The 18,807-nt window shown below is 44.5% G+C and overlaps 1 protein-coding gene across 3 annotated transcripts in view; it reads left to right on the plus strand.

Moving 5' to 3' along the window:
• The first annotated feature begins 292 nt into the window (after positions 1-292).
• A2M (alpha-2-macroglobulin) overlaps positions 293-18,807 on the plus strand; it is a 31,855-nt gene continuing 13,340 nt past the window's right edge. For 2 of the 3 annotated variants that reach the window (XM_026118785.2, XM_064518516.1), the window contains exons 1-18: positions 293-493; positions 2,247-2,430; positions 3,513-3,672; positions 4,590-4,642; positions 5,200-5,220; positions 5,555-5,723; positions 6,980-7,064; positions 7,939-8,062; positions 9,363-9,477; positions 9,708-9,817; positions 10,310-10,468; positions 11,947-12,174; positions 12,514-12,577; positions 13,083-13,225; positions 15,063-15,212; positions 15,885-16,055; positions 16,689-16,836; positions 18,647-18,755. In XM_026118785.2, coding sequence (XP_025974570.2) covers positions 312-493; positions 2,247-2,430; positions 3,513-3,672; positions 4,590-4,642; positions 5,200-5,220; positions 5,555-5,723; positions 6,980-7,064; positions 7,939-8,062; positions 9,363-9,477; positions 9,708-9,817; positions 10,310-10,468; positions 11,947-12,174; positions 12,514-12,577; positions 13,083-13,225; positions 15,063-15,212; positions 15,885-16,055; positions 16,689-16,836; positions 18,647-18,755 — 2,375 coding nt within the window. In that variant the 5' untranslated portion in view covers positions 293-311. The remainder of the gene's footprint in view (positions 494-2,246; positions 2,431-3,512; positions 3,673-4,589; positions 4,643-5,199; positions 5,221-5,554; positions 5,724-6,979; positions 7,065-7,938; positions 8,063-9,362; positions 9,478-9,707; positions 9,818-10,309; positions 10,469-11,946; positions 12,175-12,513; positions 12,578-13,082; positions 13,226-15,062; positions 15,213-15,884; positions 16,056-16,688; positions 16,837-18,646; positions 18,756-18,807) is intronic. The other variant, XM_064518519.1, reaches the window with a different exon arrangement.

Raw genomic sequence — 18,807 nt, forward strand, 5'->3', positions numbered from 1 at the left:
AGTGGCCAGCTTCATATATAGAGCTCTGCCAGAAATAGAGGCTTTCCCCTTTTCCCCTGCTGTCTTCTTCCCTTTAGCTACCACCTTCCCTCTTCCATTACTGCTCTCCCCTGAAAGAGAGGCAGCTCCAGGCTGTCAGGCTCCCTTCCCCCCTCTTCCCTAGTGCCTGGCCTTTTGCCAGGAATTCAGAACTGCTAGTTCTAGCTCCTCCTTACATTCCTCTCCCCATTTCCGGGTGGGCCTTGGCCCCCAGCCCATATCTCCTCCAGCCCATGGGCTGTTTGCTGCGGAGACTATAAAGGGGTTGATCCATGAGAGGGCAGAGGAGGAGTACAAGGTGCACAGAAACAGCAGCACCAGACCAGGCTGGTATTTGCTTGACTCACCACGTCCTGCTCTGCACCATGAGGGAGGACAGGCTGCTCAGCAAACCAAGCATCTTCCTCCTTCTCCTCTTCTTCCTCTCTGGAAACACCTCATCCACCACAGAACCGTAAGCTAAACATGGGGATCTTTGGGCAGGCAAGAGACCTGAGTAGTATTCTTGACTCTGTCCTCCCTCTGTCATCTTCTGCCAGCTTTCTTTTATCTGGGAATAAAGACAATAGAGCTGGGTAAAATGTTTTCAACAAACAGGAGTTCTAGTGTTTCAAAGGGGCCCAAAACAGTCTGTGCAATTGGGATATCTGTAAATAACTTCAACCAAAAAAAGAAAGAGAGAGAAGGTGCTATAAGAATACCTTTTACTGCTTGAGCAAATAGTTTGAAAACATTTCAGCAAAACTTTCTGCTCAGTATTGAACCTGTAGTTAAAAAGTGACTTTTTATAACTGTTTACACACACAGCCAGGTTTTCTTAAAAGATATATATATATTTTAAGACAATGAAAGGCTTCACTTCGGGTTGACTCCCTACTCCGAGTTCATAATGCCCACAGGAAGGGATTGTTTATTTGTTTCACTGACAACAAGAAAAAAGGAACAAATAACAGATCTGACATGACCAGATTTCTTTCTATTCATATTTTTCAATTCAGCCAATGGAGTGAAAACTTCCTTCTCAGACAGGATTATGTAACACTGTTAAAACAGGCGTATGACTGTTAAGGTCTGTGAGGTGCTAGCAGACTGCAAGGGTGGTGTATTATACCACGTCCTTTCTTCACTTCCTTTTGCCCCTAGCTGCTTGTATATGAAAGAGTGTGTGTTTTGTGTAAGTGTATGGCTGGAGGAGTGCACAAGGGGTACTGACATCCCAGAGACTTTCCTATTGGGCTTTTTGGCAATGTCCCTTCCTCCCCAGCAAAGTAAGTCTGTGCTGCAATACTTTGATTAAACACAGGGTAAGCAGATAGCAAGGTCAAGAGCAAGAGGGTCAGAGCTTTCTCCCTGAAAACTGACTGAAGGACATAAGAGAGCTGTGCCAGGGCTTCCCTTAGCCTCCGAGGTGAACACCCTACATTGCTATCGAGATGTTGAGGGCTCTTCTTCCAGCCGCTCACTGCTCTGGGGATGCCAGTGACTACTGAAAAGGCCAGCCTAGCTCATCCAAAAGGAAGCATTGTTTTCATTAGGAGACTCAGGTTTGATTCCTAGACACACGGCTGTGCACCACGACACCATTAGCAAGTTGCTAGTGCTCAGCCACGACCAGGACTGGGTAAGGCAGAGCAGGGCCCCCTCACTCAGGCTGAGCCTGAGGCGTGTTGCTTCTCAGTGGAAAAGTAATTTGCTCCAGCATTTTTGCTTAAGATCTGGCACCACGCTGTGGCCGTTTTTGGTCTCTGCAAGGAATGAGAATAATGCTACGGACAGTTGGCAGAGTGGAGTCAATGCCGTTTATTCGCAAGCTACCAACACTTGTGTGGCTCCTGAATCCTGCTAACATTGTCTAGCAAAGGCGGCAACTGACTTTTTGTTCTTCCCCATACTGGCAGTATTTTGGGGTCCCGGGAGGAAGTGCTGCTATTGTGCCAAAACCTGGTATCCCTTCCAGACATTTGCTTTGAGGATTTCCAGCTGTATTTTACTTTCGAGCCTGGTTCCTGTGCTTTCCCCTGCTGTTAGAGAGATGATGGAAAGCTTGTTACACTCCTATAAATTGCACCTCTCTCTCTGTATAGTGAAGGCTGCAGTCATCAGACTGGTTTACTTGCTCTTTTGGTACAGTTCCTGTTACCTCTTCCTGCTTCTGCACTTCCCCATCTGTGGTTCCATGTTTGATCAATGCTTCCCCTTCTTCCTAGGCAGTACATGGTGCTATTGCCCTTTCTGATATCCACTGGCACTCGTGAGAAGGTCTGTGTTCAGTTGACCCACCTGAATGAGTCTGTGACGCTGAGTGCCACAATGGAGTACCAAGGGGAAAACAGGAGCTTGATTGATGATGTGGTGTCAGAGAAGGATGTGTTCACCTGTATCCCTTTTTCAGTGAGTATCTGATGCTTGTAGGCTGACTGCTTGTGTCAGGGATAAACTGTAAGGGCTCTGAGTATTAACAGAGAGAGCAACACTGTACAGGTGTTCACTTCCCTCTTGATCACATTCATGTCCATCCTCAGCATCTTCTCATGGCTTAGCTCTCCTTAGCATCCTACCTGAATGGGAAATGCTGACTCCTGAAAATCCAGGTCCTCTCTAGAACAGGAGCAGGAGAGGCCAAGAGGAAGAAGTGGATTTAGTTTTCACACTCCTGATGGCTGTTTGGTGGACATGTTACTCTGATGGTTCTTCATGCCATCCTTCAGCAGCCACAGACTGTCATATGGGGGGCCTCAGTCTGGGGTAGAGCTTTTGTACCTGAAATGCCTTTTGCCTTGTGGATACAGTACACTGAATTAATGTGAGAACATGGAGATGTAATTGCCTGTGTTTGAAAAACAGGGAAGCAGGGAATTCATACCTTAATGTAACTGAGAGCCCCAAGGATTTAATGTTAATTAATGTAACTGAGAGCCCAAGTCCTGGGCAACTAGGAGAGTTAGTCAGCTGACTCAGACAATAGATTATATCTTTGGCCTAAAGGTTGAAGAACTGGCCTTCGGGACACTGAATATGTTGGCTGGGTTTTTCAGATACAGACTGAAGATTGAATTTGTCATTTAGAGAGAGGTGTACAGGGGTCTATTATGTCTGGTTTGGAAAAGGAAACCTTCTGCAGGGACTAAGGACAGTATCTGAGAGAAAAGGGGGATGATTCTATCTCCCCAGAGATGGCAAAAGGAAAAGGACAAAAACATTTTGGTCAAGGCAGTAAGAAGTTTCTAAAATTGGGTGGCAGGGCTGGAAGTTCATTTGTTGCGCAATACTTGCATAACCACTGCACAGCATTAGGAAAGAGTAGGAATATGGGCCAAGTAAAGATCAGTCTCTTGTTCCTGATTCCAGTTCCCCTCACCTCTGTGTTGGGTCCATCAGGATTATGTCAGACCCGTCATTTCACAAAGGCCAGTTCAGTTCAATAGGCCTTTACAAATGATCACTAACACAGTTGTCTTCTTACCATTCTCCAGCTTCCAAAATCAAATAGCCAGTCACAAGTCACATTTATCACCGTACTGGTGAAAGGAGCGACACTGGAGTTCAGGAGCCGCAAGTCAGTGCTGGTCAAGAATTCTGAAAGTTTAGTCTTCGTCCAGACAGACAAACCCATCTACAAGCCTGGACAGACAGGTACCAGGGAATGCGTGGACATTTGCATTCAAAGGAGAAATTCCTCTTGAAATTGTCGAGCTGTGCTGGCCAGATGTTGACAGTGCAGTCAGCGAGGGTCAGAACAACAGTCTGTCATGACTGAAGCATGTGTTTTAAATGCTCTGTGTGGGAATACCTTGGGGAACTGTAAGATACACACATGTACCCAAAGGCACCTGCACATGCTCCCTCTAGCCTTGGGAGCTCTGCCCATGCAATTTTGATCCCCTTCCATAACGTTTTGATCCTCTTTGCCAAAACCACCAAAACTTTAACAATGACTAGATATTTGTCCATTAGAGAACAGGGCCAAAGTTCAGGCTAGCTCATAAAATAGCTCTCAAAGTGGCAGCTGATTTTGCTCACTGAAAACATGAAGTTAGGACTATATAAGCCATTTCTTCCGGGCTATTCATCCCCTAAATTTGTCCTGGACAGGGACTAATGTCCTAAAAGAGACACTGAATACCCTGTCTGTCCAGAACTAACAAGAACTTGCAACCAGTGCTGGAATGGTTTCCTTGCATTCATCCTTCCTAAGAAGTCAGTCTGGTTAGAACAAAATTGGAAGACCCGTGTTAACTGCAATGTAAAAATGCATCTTTGCAGCTGAAGTAGACAAATACAACCTAAGTGTAACTTTGATTGTGATTAGCCAGTTTCTGATGCCCGTGGTCAGAAAGATATTCACACTGCCTGTGGACATGCTCTTAGCATCCTGTTATTAATATTGTTTCTCACATGGGCAACCTTCTCACCTGACTTAGCTTTCTAATGAATGGAATTTCCTTAGAAGAGACTGACTCTGTTCTCTGTTGTACCATGTGTGTTTGCAACTGATATTTTCTGGTTGGTGGCTGCACTGTGGAACCTCACTGTCTGCCTTTCTCCACCAGTTCTGTTCAGAATTGTTTCACTGGATGAAAACTTCCATCCCTTGAATGAGGTGGTAAGTATGGCACTTCCTTTTCAATAGTTGTTTGGCCTTAAGCCACATTTGTGGGAAAAGGGAGGAAAGAGATGTCATCTGGGGAGAACTCCCACTATGCTGACGTAGTTAGGCAGCTTATAGGCTACCTCAGCTCTTGTTAACCAGATCTCTTCTTCAGATTTCTGTGTAAGGCTGCCTTCTGCATTCTTGGAAAGGTTTGAGAATGAAACTGCAAGTGGACAACACTGGTGTAAACACCTCAGGAGTGAACAAATCTGCCATGTACACATGGGCTTGGTTAGCCTACTCTAATTGGTATTCCAGATCATCCAGAGTTAGTAATTTCAGCTGACTTTTCTGTCTTGGTTGAATGGCTGAGACAAAGAAGTGCCACTCCCTTGATGCACCTCATAATGCTCTGTTGCTCTATATCAGAGTCTTTCTTCCTTATCCCTTTGGGTGGTTAGTTTGTTCCCTGAAATGTGATGGCCTTAATCGTGGTCATTTGATCTTATTGCTTGCACTCTGTCTAAATGTGAATTCTAAATATACTGTTTCATTTCTTCTCTTTCTAGTTTCCATTGGTCTATATTGAGGTATGTATGGGCATTTAGTTGAAGTTCAGATCTATCATACTGCAACCTGGACTGGATGATTCTTGCTTATATAGAAGGCCCATAGCATTAATTCGAATATGCAAAGCTTTAACTCATATGGTGGCAACCATGTACTCTGTACCAAAGTTACAGCTGATTCTGTTGTCCAGCCCTGGGCTCCCCACATAGCTCTGCTAGTGCCCCTCACTTCCACCCAGCAGCCCTTTGCAACCCTGGGATTGGGCGTCCCTTCACTGCCTTTGCCAGTGCTTTTTAGTTCTCCTTGGAGCCACTCACCATTGTCACCATGACCTTATGGTCTTGTTTTCTGTAGGATCCCAAGAAAAACCGTGTGTACCAGTGGACAAAGGCAGAGTTAAAAGGGGGGTTAATCCAGATGTTCTTCAACCTCACCTCTGAGCCCATTCAAGGGACCTACACAGTTGTGGCACAGAAGGCTTCTGGGAAGACAATCCAACATCCCTTCTCTGTGGAGGAGTATGGTAACTACTGCTGCTGTACACAGTTTCAAGTCCCTGGCAACTAACCCAGTGGGGCATGAAAAGTTCAATTGAACAGTGTAGTAGATCTGAGCAGGATACCCAGCATGGCTGAAAAAGTGTCTCTGTGCCTTCTCCCTCCCCAGCATCATCCCCTTCTGAGGAGTGAAGACTGAAGGACTGAACTAGCACTCTCTGCTCCTCCCAAAGCCTCAGGCCATACAAGCATTCCTCCCCAGAGAAATCTGGCTGCCCACCTCAGCAAGGGTCTCATCAAGAGCGAGTATAATTAGGCAGTCAGTGCTGGCAGTCAGCTGCACCACCTTTGAGAGGTGGTTTAAGACCACAGCTCCATCTCCAGATAGTTCCACACCTAAGTGCCATGTTGTGAGTCTGGGTCTCCTCTCTGTGAGTCCCAAGCTCTGACCTTTTGGTTTAGGCTGGGGCCATAAGTTCAGATCCTGCCTGCCCTCCCCCCAGAACTAAGCTGGTAGCTCACACATTGCCTTAGCCTTTCTCTGGTGCTCTCATCCCCACGCCAGCCCATCTGGTTGGCTAGAAAATGGGATCCCAACTCCCCCACACAATGGCCTCCCTCCTTCCCATGCAACAAGCACAGCCTCCGTCACACCTCAGCAAGCCAGCTGCAGCCCCGGTTACATCGTCTGGAACGATCTGGCTCATGCAGCAGAGATGAGACTTCTGAAAGTCCTTTGTCCTCTTTCAATTGTATGACTGTTCCACTTCCCTGAATCCTTCCTAGTTTTTCCAAGACAGTCACTATCCGCTTCCCCTCCTGCATCTGGCTTTGGATGTGATGTCACCACGTGGTGAGTGCGTCACCAGGGAAGCTGTGTAGTTTTTTCTGTTTTGCAAATTGGTAAGATCTGTATGCCTTGGAAATGCAGACACTAGGCTGTGGTCCCAGCTTTGTATGTCTGTGGGAGATTTCTGCTGAACAATTCTATATTTATGTATATCCTACCTCTGTGGGACTGATAACTCATGTGCTACCTAAGAAGCTGCTGTATTTTAACAGTAATAGTCCTGTCTTTTTAACCTGGCACAGTGATTTGCTAAGTACTTGTGGCTTTCATTGACTTCAGTGGGACTTACAGGTGACCCAGGCCTCTAAAATCTGACTAGTTAGATGTGAAAGGCTTTCAGGACCTTTGTGAAAAGAGGGCTAAGCAGCCTTCATGTCTCACTCCTATGTTATTCGCCATCACATCCACTCGTTCCCATTGGTTCTGCTGCAGTGCTGCCGAAATTCGAAGTTACGGTGAAAATGCCCAGGGTGATCACCATTCTTGATGAGAAGCTGAAGGTGACAGTTTGTGGTCTGTGAGTCTGATTCTTCTTTCAATCCTTCTTGGTTCCAACTTTTACTTCAGCTGCTGCTAAAGGCCTGGTTGGGGTACTGAGATGTGATGCTTCATTATTTTTCTCAATAATTTTCATGGGGAGGTAATAGACAGAGAGGTGTGAAGTCCCAGGTCCAAACAGATTACATCTACCATTAAAAAAAAAGGTTTTGTAACAATTATTGCTTGGGGCAATTTGTCTGTAGCATGTAGAAACATTCATTGCTCTTCTGTTTGTTGGGGTTTTTTTACATGTTTACTGACGTGAGAATCATAGAGTATTTAAGACTGGCTGCAGTGCTAAGGAGGAGGCTTTCAGTATAGTTTAACTGGGAAAGACATTTTAAGCATGCTTTCTTCTGTCATTGCTGAGGGGAAAGTAATGGAGCTGCCCTATTTCCTTTGGACCACCTCATTCGATTCTACGTGGTGTGTTCCCAGCATCCTAAAGGGAGAGTCACAGCAGGTGCTGCAAACTGAGCTGAAAGAGGCAATGCAAATACATACACAAAACAGTTGTATCAGAATCAGGTGGTGGCATAGATACTTGCAACATATTCTCTAAGACAAGTTCTGCTCTCAAATATGCATTATGGTAAATGGTTTCTTCAGACTTATGTTTTATTCACAGACAGGAAATCATGACTATAAGATTCAGTGTCAAGCCATCGCCAGGCTTGATCCTAAAATACTATCAAATTTTTTGACACCTTATACTTGTAATGACCCTGATGCATCTTGGAGGCAGCTCTAGGGAAGAGTCCTGGCTCCCCTAGGGGTAGGCTAATCATTTTTCTCCATCCCTCTTACATTCCTAATGGTTATGCTTTTCTTTCAACCCTCCTTGCTGGTAGATACACCTTTGGAAAGCCTGTTCCTGGCTTTGTGAGCTTCCGTGTATGCCGAAAGTTTGAATACCCAGCCACCACCTGCTATGGTGAAGAGGCAAAGGCAGTGTGCGATGACTTCTCTGGGCAGGTGAATCATGATTACTCTTGTGGGCAGGGTGGTGTGAGAGAATATTGTGTACTGAATGTGTCCTGTAGGCACAGGTTTGCTCTGATGGAGTATATACTTGCATGAATATGAAGAGAGAAGAGATTCTAAGTATTTTAAGGAAGACTGAGGGAAGAAGGAAGATCGGGTGCAAGATAAAATGTATAAAATGAGAAGGTTTGTGCAATCAGAGGATCACAGAATGGTCGAGGTTGGAAGGGACTTCTGGAGATCATCTAGTCCAACCCCCCTGCTCAAGCAGGGTCATCTAGAGCACATTGCCCAGGATCGCATCCTGGCGGGTTTTGAGTATCTCCAGAGAAGGAGACTCCACAATAAGAAAGATATGTGTAAAGGCAAGAAGCCGATGGAGAAGGAAAATGTGAAAGAAACAGTAAAAGTTTAGGTGGAATGTAGAGAGTATCAGGGAGAAATGAGATAAAATAAGCTTGAACATTGAGAGCAGAATTGGGGTTGGCTTACACTAGAGACAGTGTGTGGATGTGTGTTTGATACAAAAACCCCCAAAACTAGGGGAGGGATGATGCAGTTTGAGCAAGGAGGAAAGGAATATGATTTTAGTAGCACTGATTAGGACAGACAGACAAGAAAAAAAAAGTTCACTCTTCAGGCTAAGAGCAAAATGGAAGCTGGTTTGCACAGGCAAATGCTACAGTGCTAGCTTCACTGATAGAAGCTAATGTAATAAGAGCTATGTAAAAGTTACGGGACAAGAGAACAAGCAGAAGACATGCATATAGTCGTGGGGCTTTCTACAGCATCATCTCTACAACTCTGTCACTGCTATTGTTATCCATGCTAAAAAAGAATGGGAACACAGCAGTTCTAACCTCTGTTCCAAGCAGCCCTTTCCTTTACTGTGAAGACCTGTCTTGTAGACAAAGAGGCTGAAGACAGCTGTCAAGCTTTGGAAAGCTGTCATCTTCTCTCTACATGTACCTAGGCTGTGGCTTATGTATCATTCATACTGCTTTTGCATTTTAAGCCAGCGGCTATAATCTAATGTGCCTGATACTTGGCAAACATTTCCACTACAACATATACCTAAATAATTTCCTGTGCTTTTATATCAACTATTTAGAATTTCAAAATTCACAAGTTATATTCTTTTCCAATCTTGCTAAAAAGTAATGAAGAGAATGCTCTGTGAAGTTATGGGTTTATCTTCCACTTCAAGGCAGTACACAGTGATGGATTCATTAGGTTGCATAAAAGTTGTGTACATGAGACAATAAGAATCTTGTTTGTTTTCCCCTAACAGACAGACAACCATGGCTGTGTTTCTGAACTGGTAAAGACCAAGTTATTTCAGCTCAAGAGAACTGGATATCAGAATAAGCTCCATGTGGAGGCTAAGATTAAAGAGGAGGAGACAGGTATGAATCATTTGGGTCAAAGAGCTGTGTAAGCAGCCCAGGAGCAGACTAGCACAGGGGCCTGCCAGGTAGGGGACAAAAGCAGACTCCCAGTTCTAGAATCCTGAAGTTTTCCTCTGGAGTCTAGGAACATCAATAGAATTGCTTGTCCAGCAAAGGAGAGTTGGCCAGGAGGCAGAGTAATTCTGGTCAGGCAGAGTCAAATTAATTCTTGATGATTCTTCCTGCAGGAGTGGAGTTGACTGGAGCAAGCTTCTCAGAGATCACAACCACGATTAGCAAAATCACCTTTGAGCAGACAGACTCCCACTACAAACCTGGAATCCCCTTCTTTGGGCAGGTAAGGAAGCCATGAGGAGTGGAATTTCGTGAGTGCCAATCATGCTACTGAACCTGTTGGATGGATACATGGCCCCCTCTGTGAAAGATGCTGGACCTCAGTAAATCCCTGGGGGCCTCCTCTCCTCGGCAGGCTCTGGAGTAAGGGTACAGCAGCTGAGAGCATGGACCTCATTCTGCTTACCCCTCTATCCTTGGGCTTCCTCTTCTTAAGGCAAGTCAAGGTTCTGCTTCTCTGGTGTTCTCTTGACCAGGAAGCCTAACAGCTGTGAGGATATGTCATCTCCGTGTCCACTACTCTGACCCAGGGTTGGAGATAATAAGATTCAGAAAGTTTGCAGCTCTCTGAAAAAGAGAAGTGATGCACATGCAGAGTACAGTGGAGACTTCCCTGTCTGACATGGACCCAACACTCTTAGCCCCATGGCATATCAGTCTGCTCAACTGGCAGGTATTGTTTTCCTTCTATACTGAACTGTTTTTGCTCCTCCAGGTGAAACTAGAGGATGGGTCTGGTACTCCAATTGCCAATGAAACCATAAAGATTTCTTTAAATGGAGGCCAGGAGACCAACTACACAACAAATGAAGAGGGCCGAGCATGGTTTGCCCTGAACACTTCCATGTTTTCTTTCAATTCTATTGGAATTAGAGTAAGTCCTGGGGGCCAAGGAGGTGATGAAGTGATCGGCAGGGCTAGAAGAGGAGTAGCGCTGATGTTTGTACTATATATGCAAAAGAGCTTAGATTCTTGTTCCTGGTTGTTCATGCCAGCCTTGACATCAGTGTGGTGGAAATAGCCATACAGCAAACCAAGTTCCCATGTGACAGTTGTATTTAGCTTTTAACTACTTGATTTCTGCTTGGCTATAGCAATATAAGGTTGGAAGGAATTTCAAGAGATCATATAGTCTGTTCTGCTTCAAGGGATCACTAACCATACCTGGACAAATCTGCCTTAGGGTAGTCTATCCTATTTTTAAAAACCTCCCATAGTACAGATTCTACAACCTCTCTAAATAAGCACTGCTGGTGCTTTGCTGTCTTTCAGTTAGATGATTTCCCAATTATCTCATCTAAATATCCATTGTGGTTGGTTAGAGCAATCTGTACCTCTCAGGGTTTAATTTAGCATTCTAAATCTCTGAGCCCTCCTCTTTCTTCTTCTTTTTTTTTTCCTGCCATATAGAGAAAAAGAATATGAACCTTTTAAAAAAATTCTCTGTGTGGTGTGTAATTTGTTAATCTAGAATAAATAAGTGCTGCTGAGTATCCTTTTGTTGGTGGGAAATGCAATGTGTGTGTAATATGCAAGTTTTCTAGTATCTCAGAGTGGAAGAGGGCAGGTTGTCTAGAATTATATTCTGTCTTCTCCTTATAATTCTCTTGTCACGGATTAAGACCTGTGAAATTTTCCAGAAATTACTACAATGTGTGTGAAGTTTTCATAAGTTTACAGGGTGAAGAAAAAGCAAGAATTCCCAAGTATAGTGAGAAAGATAAAGAAATGAGAGAATGCTTGACACACAAAATGCTGAAATAACACCCTTGCAAATGCAAAATATCATCTCCTTGCTCTCATTGCTAATAAGACCTGGACTCTCTCACCTTCTGAACTTATGTTTGATTTAGGCTTTTTAATTCTCCAGGCAGACACTTTTCCTCTGTGTCCATAGCATCCTTAGCTTGATCTTGGCACTCTTAAACCCCTATATGAACAGCCCCATCCTTTCTTCACCACCATTAACAATAATGAGAAGAAAAGTATGAATTAGCTTCTTTTCTCATTAAACTAACTGGGAATTAGGGTAGGATATTCTGGCAAAGAGCTCTTGAGCTGATACTAATAGTAAATAAACAAATGATATGATACAGCTTGTCTGAGCCAAACCCCAGCTTCTCTGGCAGTGAGATCATTCCCAGTGATTTGCTGAGGATGCGCCCATTGCCTTGCATCTTCCGAACTCTTTTTTCTGTTGTTGTTGTTGTAGACTATCTGATTGTTCTTTGTAGTCTATCTGTTTTTTTTAAATACAGGAAATACCAAACCTTGAATATTGGGCCATGAAATTTGGCTCCAGTTCAGCACCCTGTAGTTGAGGATCTATGTCAATATTTTCTCCTTTTCCAGGCAACTCACAAAACACAGTCCTACTGCTATGACCATTCTTGGGTTATTCCATATTATGAACAAGGATATCTCCAAGTACAGCGCTTTTACTCCCCCAGTAAGAGCTTCCTCAAAATTGAGCCCAAGTCTGAGACACTAAGCTGTGGCTCCACCACGGAGGTACGAGTGCACTATATCCTTACACCAGAGGCCATAGAAGAGGAGAAGAAAATTGTCTTTTACTACCTGGTAAGCTGGCACCTGCCAAACAATCAAGTTGTCTTTGGTAATTGTAGGGGGGCACAGAAATGGAAATTGTGGTTTGAGGCAGCAGGCTTTAAACAGTTTCCCATCATCCTTCACATGTTCTTTTCCCCAGAAAAAGAGGGCCTGAGTTAGGAGCAGAAGAGGGAGGATGTCCCACTGCCCCTGGGGTGAGCACTGGGATTCTACTGCAGAAGGACAGAGAGCAGCTGAGCAGAGTGCAACCAGCAGACATGGCTCAGTTGTTCCCCTCTCAGGTTCCCTTTCTTTAAGGGCTGACTCATGCATAACCTCAATCACAGGAGGGTTTCTCCTTTTGTTCAGGTCATGGCCAAAGGAATCATTAAGCGAGTGGGCACAAACACTCTGGATTTGGACCATGAAAGTGGTGAGTTCCGTTCACCCCTCAAATTATGTCTGTCCTGGGAGGCTGTATGACTGTGGCAGATACACAGGCTGCTTCCTCTTGCAATTCAGAGGTCTGCATCTCCCTGTCCCCTAAGACAGGAGAAGTGTGGAGGCTTTCTTTTCTCTACTTTTATTTTGGGCTTTGCACAGACTTTGCTCTAATGCCATGTGCCAGCTCTCTTTCTTCTAATTACTGCATTCCTTGTGGCTCCAAAGCTTTTAGGACATACAGTTTGATGGTCTGATTACAGATGTTGGACCAAAAGTCAGCATGCTTGTGCAGTGGAAAGCAGGGCTTGAACCAGGCCTTATCACTCAGACAGTGAGGCTTATACATCTCTGTGGGCACAAATGCATCCTGCTTGGTGTTCTGGGGTTTCATCATGGCTGGGATGAAGTTCAGCATGAAGTCAAACCTAGAAATTTGGATGCTCCAGGAACAAGTTTCCTGTCCCTCAGCTTTTTGCTCTTGTTTTGTTTGCTAGCCAATGGGGTCTTCTTGCTACAGCTGCCTGTACAAGCTGACATTGCTCCAGTGGCCCAAGTACTTGTCTACACTATTTCCCCCAGCAGGGAGGTTATCGCTGATTCAGCCAAGTTCAAGGTAGAAAGATGTTTCAGCCATAAGGTAAGTGTTCATTTCTTGAGGGAGCAGCCATCAGACTGAAGTCTGGACAAGCTCATTTATTTAGATTTATTATCACCGGACAAGCCACGTATCAAAAGTTCTAGGTAGCTCCATTGCTTACTGGTTTGTGCTAGCTTGGAGGAGATCAACTGCTGGAAAAGGTGCTAACAAAGACCACACAGCTAAAACTCCTCTTCGCAGCAAGTCACACCCACTGATCTCTCTGCTGGCCCTGTGTAAGAGAAAGGGAGGCCACTTATATGCCTTTTAGTCATACTGCAGCCCATGTGTTTCATTCCTTTTCCTGCAAAGTCATTCCAGCCACAGTGTGGCAGCTTCTGTGGTCATGGAGTACAAGCAAAACACACATGTAGCCTCAATCCAAGAAGCAGAGCTAGCATCTGTTGGATTTTTCATCTCCCCTACATCCCATCCTCTCACTGTAATTTTTGATGTGTGAAAATGGAGCTAAATCTTGCCTGCATATGCCATCTGCATATGAGCAATAAACAGTGCTTCAGTAGCACTGGTGAGACTGAAAGAGACCGGAAGAAAAAAGCCTTCTGTTAACATGTGTACCATGATTCCCTTATGACCCCACATATTCCTCCTGTAGAAGAGTAGAATGATGTATGAGCAGTCCTCAGAACAGAGGAGCCTCACAGCTGCCCTGGGGGATTTCATAATGGTAGACAGGACACTGCTATATACAGCCCTTTGTCTTGTTTGAAGCCAAGCTGAATGATTTCTTGAGACAGGTGTCACTGTATAAGCTTGGTCACCTGAACTTTGTTTATATCTCAGACGTCAATCTATGCACTGCAGCTAGGTCTGGGTGCAAACTGACAAGTGTCAAGTGATTTATGTGCTTATGTACTGTTTTTCTTTCCAAAAGCTTCCTGGATTCAGAGCCAGTGTCAGTACAGCTAGCACAGACTTTGGACCATATCTATGGTAGATGTTTTTTCCAGTAGCAATTTTACTGAGGCTCTTGTTCTGCCATTTCCTGAAGAATATTGCTTTTTTATTCTTAGTGTGGTGAGACTGCCCTAGGAGAGGTGGGAGTGTCAGCAGAAGGCATATTGTGCTCTGGTTGGGACACTGACGGCTTGTTCTGCTTTGTCAGGGAACGTGTTTACTCTGAGGATGCTTTGAAGGTTTTATGTCAGGGAAGAATTTCTGCTGTTGAGGAGAGGGAAAATGTATGCAGAACAGCCATCTTATTACAAAATCGTGTGAGATGTGATGAAAAACACCTTCTGCTAGGAAGAACTTGCAGGGCAGAGCTCGGTAGGGGGGTGTTAGAGTTATGAGTTAGGTTTTGGGGAGGGCAGTCCGGTCTGGCAGTGGGATGCACCCAGCAGGCCTGTTCTTCAGAACCATTGCCAGACAGCAAATATTACAATATTTCTCTAAGATGTCACTGCTTCTTGTGTTACCAGAAAATATGCCAAGTAAGCTCTCTGCAGGACTGTTGCCCCTTCACATGCAGTATCTGGGTGCAGCACAGAAGCTGAACCTGGCTTCAGACCATGCCCAACTGCCTAAACAGATCTAGCCACTCTGTGGGATTATCTCATTACATCCACAGTGGCCAGAACATCCTGAACTGCTTTTAAAGTCATATGAGTAATCCTTGTATTGAAGTTGCAAGAATTGTTAGTGTTGATTCTTCTGCCACTGCAGGAAGAAAACCCAACTCTGCAGTAGGAAAGAGGGAAGTGTGAGTGTGCATCTGTGTGTGGGATTCTTAAGGTTAGAACTGATGCACTCAACTGAAGGGAGAAGTCTTGCAAGACTTAGGGTATCTGAGACACAGCTTTTCCTGTGGCTACAGGTGGACTTGAGCTTCTCTCCTTCTGAAGGACTGCCTTCTTCTGACACTCACCTACTGTTCAGAGCCTCCCCAAACTCCCTTTGCGCCGTCCGTGCTGTGGACAAGAGTGTTCTCCTCATGAAGCCAGAAGCTGAACTGTCACCCATCTCTGTAAGTGCTAAGTCTGTGCACTAACTCAGGGCCTGGCCTCAGAGCAAGAGCAGCCTAGTGCTGGGGTGAAAACAGTGATCAATCCTTCTTGTCAGTGCTGGCACAAGAATGTTCTCCTGCCATGTTTCTCGTTTTCCTTCAATGGGCAAAAAGAACTGGGCAGCAGATGTTTCTTAAGGATTTTGCATGACTGTAGGGATAGTAATTGGGAAGCTCTTTCAATGGGGCTGCTTCCCTTGGCCAGAGCCAAAAACTGTCTTATGTTTAATGATAGTTATTTAGTTATTCTCTCTGGCCATGGATTTATTTTCTTGGAGTAGTGTCTGGAAGTGTCAGAGAGTTTACTCCCCTCATGCCAAGCAGGAAACAACAATCCCTGAACAGAGACAAAGGGCTGCAGCTGGGCCTGCCAGAGTATATAATTATTAACATATCTGAGCTATAATAACCAGACCAACATGCTGCTCATAACAAAAGAGGGAGTATCTCCAAATTTGGGTCTACTTTTCTGGACTTCCAAATTCCCATTGCTCCCACCACAGGGAGGACCATGGTTGTATGGATACATGTGCAGGTGATGTGGCTGTTATGGTGCTTGCACCCATCTCCCTCAGCTGTGTTTTGTGACAGTGGGCACTGAAAATGCAACTTACCCTGGCTCTTTCTGCCCAGGTGTATAATTTGCTGCCAGTGAAGGAATTGCATGACTATCGCTATGGCCCACACATGATCTTGGATGATCCCCTAGAGGACTGCACCCCTTTGAAGAAGATAATTCTGAATGGAATCACCTATTCTCCAGTAGTGGATGTGAACGAAGAGGACACTTACAGCATCCTAAAGGTATGGCTCTCTTCCCTTGTTGGGGGTTGGAGTGGGGGTAGGACTGAGGCTGCTTAAGCCTTCTGTGGCAGCTGCAATATAACAAGGGAAAGGCTTCTGAATCTGAATGGCTGGACACTAATTTTTATCCAGAGGCAAGTTCAGTGAGGGCCATAAATTTCACCTGTCTTGACAGCTTTGCCTCTGACTTGGTAGAAAAGAGATTTGCCTATATGAGGTTTTCTTCTTACAGAAGAAGCTTTGGGTTGACTTGACATGAGGTTCTAACTGGAGACTTTGAAGTTAAATATTCAAGGGCCATTACAATTACCCCAAATAAATCAACACACCCTTGAGCTGCATCGTAGCCCAGATGTCTCCTTCCAGAGAGAAGATTTCATATCTACTTCCTGCCTCATCCTGACTGCATGTCTGGAACTGGACTGGAACCAGTGCCCTAGACAGGAGGATCTGTTTTTTGATCTCTGAGCCTCCTAGGCACCCAGAGCCAGGTTTGGGGGGATCAGCTCAAAGTGCAGTCCACAGACAGTAGCAGGTTCTGCTTCTGAGGCGATAAAATACCAATGTCTGGTCTGTTGTGTAAACCTCAATGAGAATCAGTAACAAAAATCATGTTGTTTTTTTCTCCCATAGGAAATGGGTTTAAAGGTTTTTACAAACTCCAAGGTGAGGAAACCTTGGTATTGCAGCACTGGGAATCATGCATTTCTAGAATCCAGCCCTGCATCAAGTGCAATCCTGACTGGAGCTGGAGCACCTATGCATGCACTCAGGACAAGTGGTAAAGGACCAGGGCCTTGCTATCACCTCTGTTCTGGGCAGAGATCCTGTCTGTATTTCAGGGTGAACACTCAAACAAGGGCTGAGGTTGTGCATTGAACCTTTGGAAACAGTACTGTTGCAGTGGGTCTACAGATGTCAGCTCCTGCATTGGTGTGGGGCATGTCTCTTGCTGGGTTGTGGAAGCCTGCAGACTAACTTTGGTAACTCCCCATTAGAAGTCAGTAAGACCAGACTCTTTCCAGAAGCTCCGACAGAGCACAGGATATTACTGTGCTGCTGAATTCTCTGTTTACTAGGCTTTTACACTGGACTTTGCTTCCCAGCTATCACTTAAGGGGTCTCCAACACCATCTTCAGCCCGTCCTCACTGAGTCATCCAGTCTTCTGAGAGGCTAAAACCAAATGAAGTAGATGAGAAAATTTTCAGCGACAAATACATAGGCTCCGCTCTGGGGACTTAGAACAGTAAGATGCAGGTGGCAGAAGCCTCGGCTGCAATGGTCCCATTCTGTTTCTAAGGGCTGTCTTAACTCTTACCCTGAAGCTTTTTGGGAGGCAGAGTTGGCCATATTATGCTTCCAAGTCTTAATCAGTGGGTTTATTAAGGGTTACATGCTGGAAAATCTGAGTTATTTTTGCTGGATAACTGATTCAGAGTCTTCCCTTGGCATATGAACCTGCTCTTTTGTAGATATTCAGTTTTATATCCATACATATCCAGTTTTAAGACAATTTCAGCTTATGACACCGGTTGCTAAAATGCAGGATGGATACTTTTTAATTATTTTAACTTGAAACAGATAGCACTGAGAAGACTGAAATACCTTGCTAGAAAGAAAACTACAAGCAGACCACCTGTCACTCCTGCTGTCCTAGGAGCTATGTGATACAGCTGTGATAGCATCTTTGACTCCTTCCCCAAGACTTTCTCAGACTCTGGAGGTGCCCACTAATATGGATAATATTGATCCCTGAAACCTTCACAGTTTTTATCCAAACGTAGAAAGAAATTTAGCCTAACTAAAGATGATCAGAAATAGAGTTTAGCTCGAACACTTCAGCATGTGGAAAATGGGAACTTTTCATCTTTATTGGTTTGTTTGGAAGAATTTCTATTTTCTTTTGTCCAAGACAAGCAAACCCATCCCCCCTCCCTCCACTTTTTTTTTCCCAAGCTGTTCAAAATCAAAGTAAAACAAAGGCTTTTTTTTTTTAACAAAATTTCTTCCAAATTCAGAATATTTTCTTCAGAATGAGTTTTGCATGTGAAAACTTCCTTTTAGTCAAAAAGTCTATTTTCATCCCTCTTATTCCCAAATTTCAAAGGCATATTTTTAGTCTGTGCATCCCTCAGCCTAGTTATTTTGGAGGCCATACATCTGTCAGGGGGGTAGTTTCCCCTGGCATAGTAACCCTGCAAAAACTACTGCAACACAGGATGTTCCATTGCTAGCTGGTCTGATAGGATGGAGAAGGATTTCATGCTAAGACAGTGTACCTGAAAGGGAAAGGGCTGCAGGCACAGAAGGTCATAAATGGCTTTGTGCTTTAACATGCTTGCTTTAATCTCACATTATGAGTAGTTCTGGAGACCAGTGGGAAATTCTGGAGAGAGAGCCCTTGCTAATAAATCCTGTCCCTCCTACTATTGGTACCAGTGCTCACTGATCAGCAACTATCTACTGCCAGCACAGCTTCTGATTACCACATAGATTGTCACTTTCTCAGACTACAGTATCATGCTGATGTAGATCTTTGTTGTTAGGAATCACTGGTAGTGGATTTCTTTTCCATCTCATCACATTCAGGTCCACAGGGGGATAGGCTGTATAGTACATTAAGCACTCCTGAAGAGCTGACAGAGACAGTTCGAAAGTATTTCCCAGAAACTTGGATTTGGAGTTTAGTATCTGTGAGGTGAGTGGCTTGTGCTGGTTCCTTCCTTCCTTTTTTAATTAAATGGGTTTTA

This window comes from Dromaius novaehollandiae, chromosome 1, assembly GCF_036370855.1.
Source record: "Dromaius novaehollandiae isolate bDroNov1 chromosome 1, bDroNov1.hap1, whole genome shotgun sequence".
Classification (NCBI taxonomy): domain Eukaryota; kingdom Metazoa; phylum Chordata; class Aves; order Casuariiformes; family Dromaiidae; genus Dromaius; species Dromaius novaehollandiae.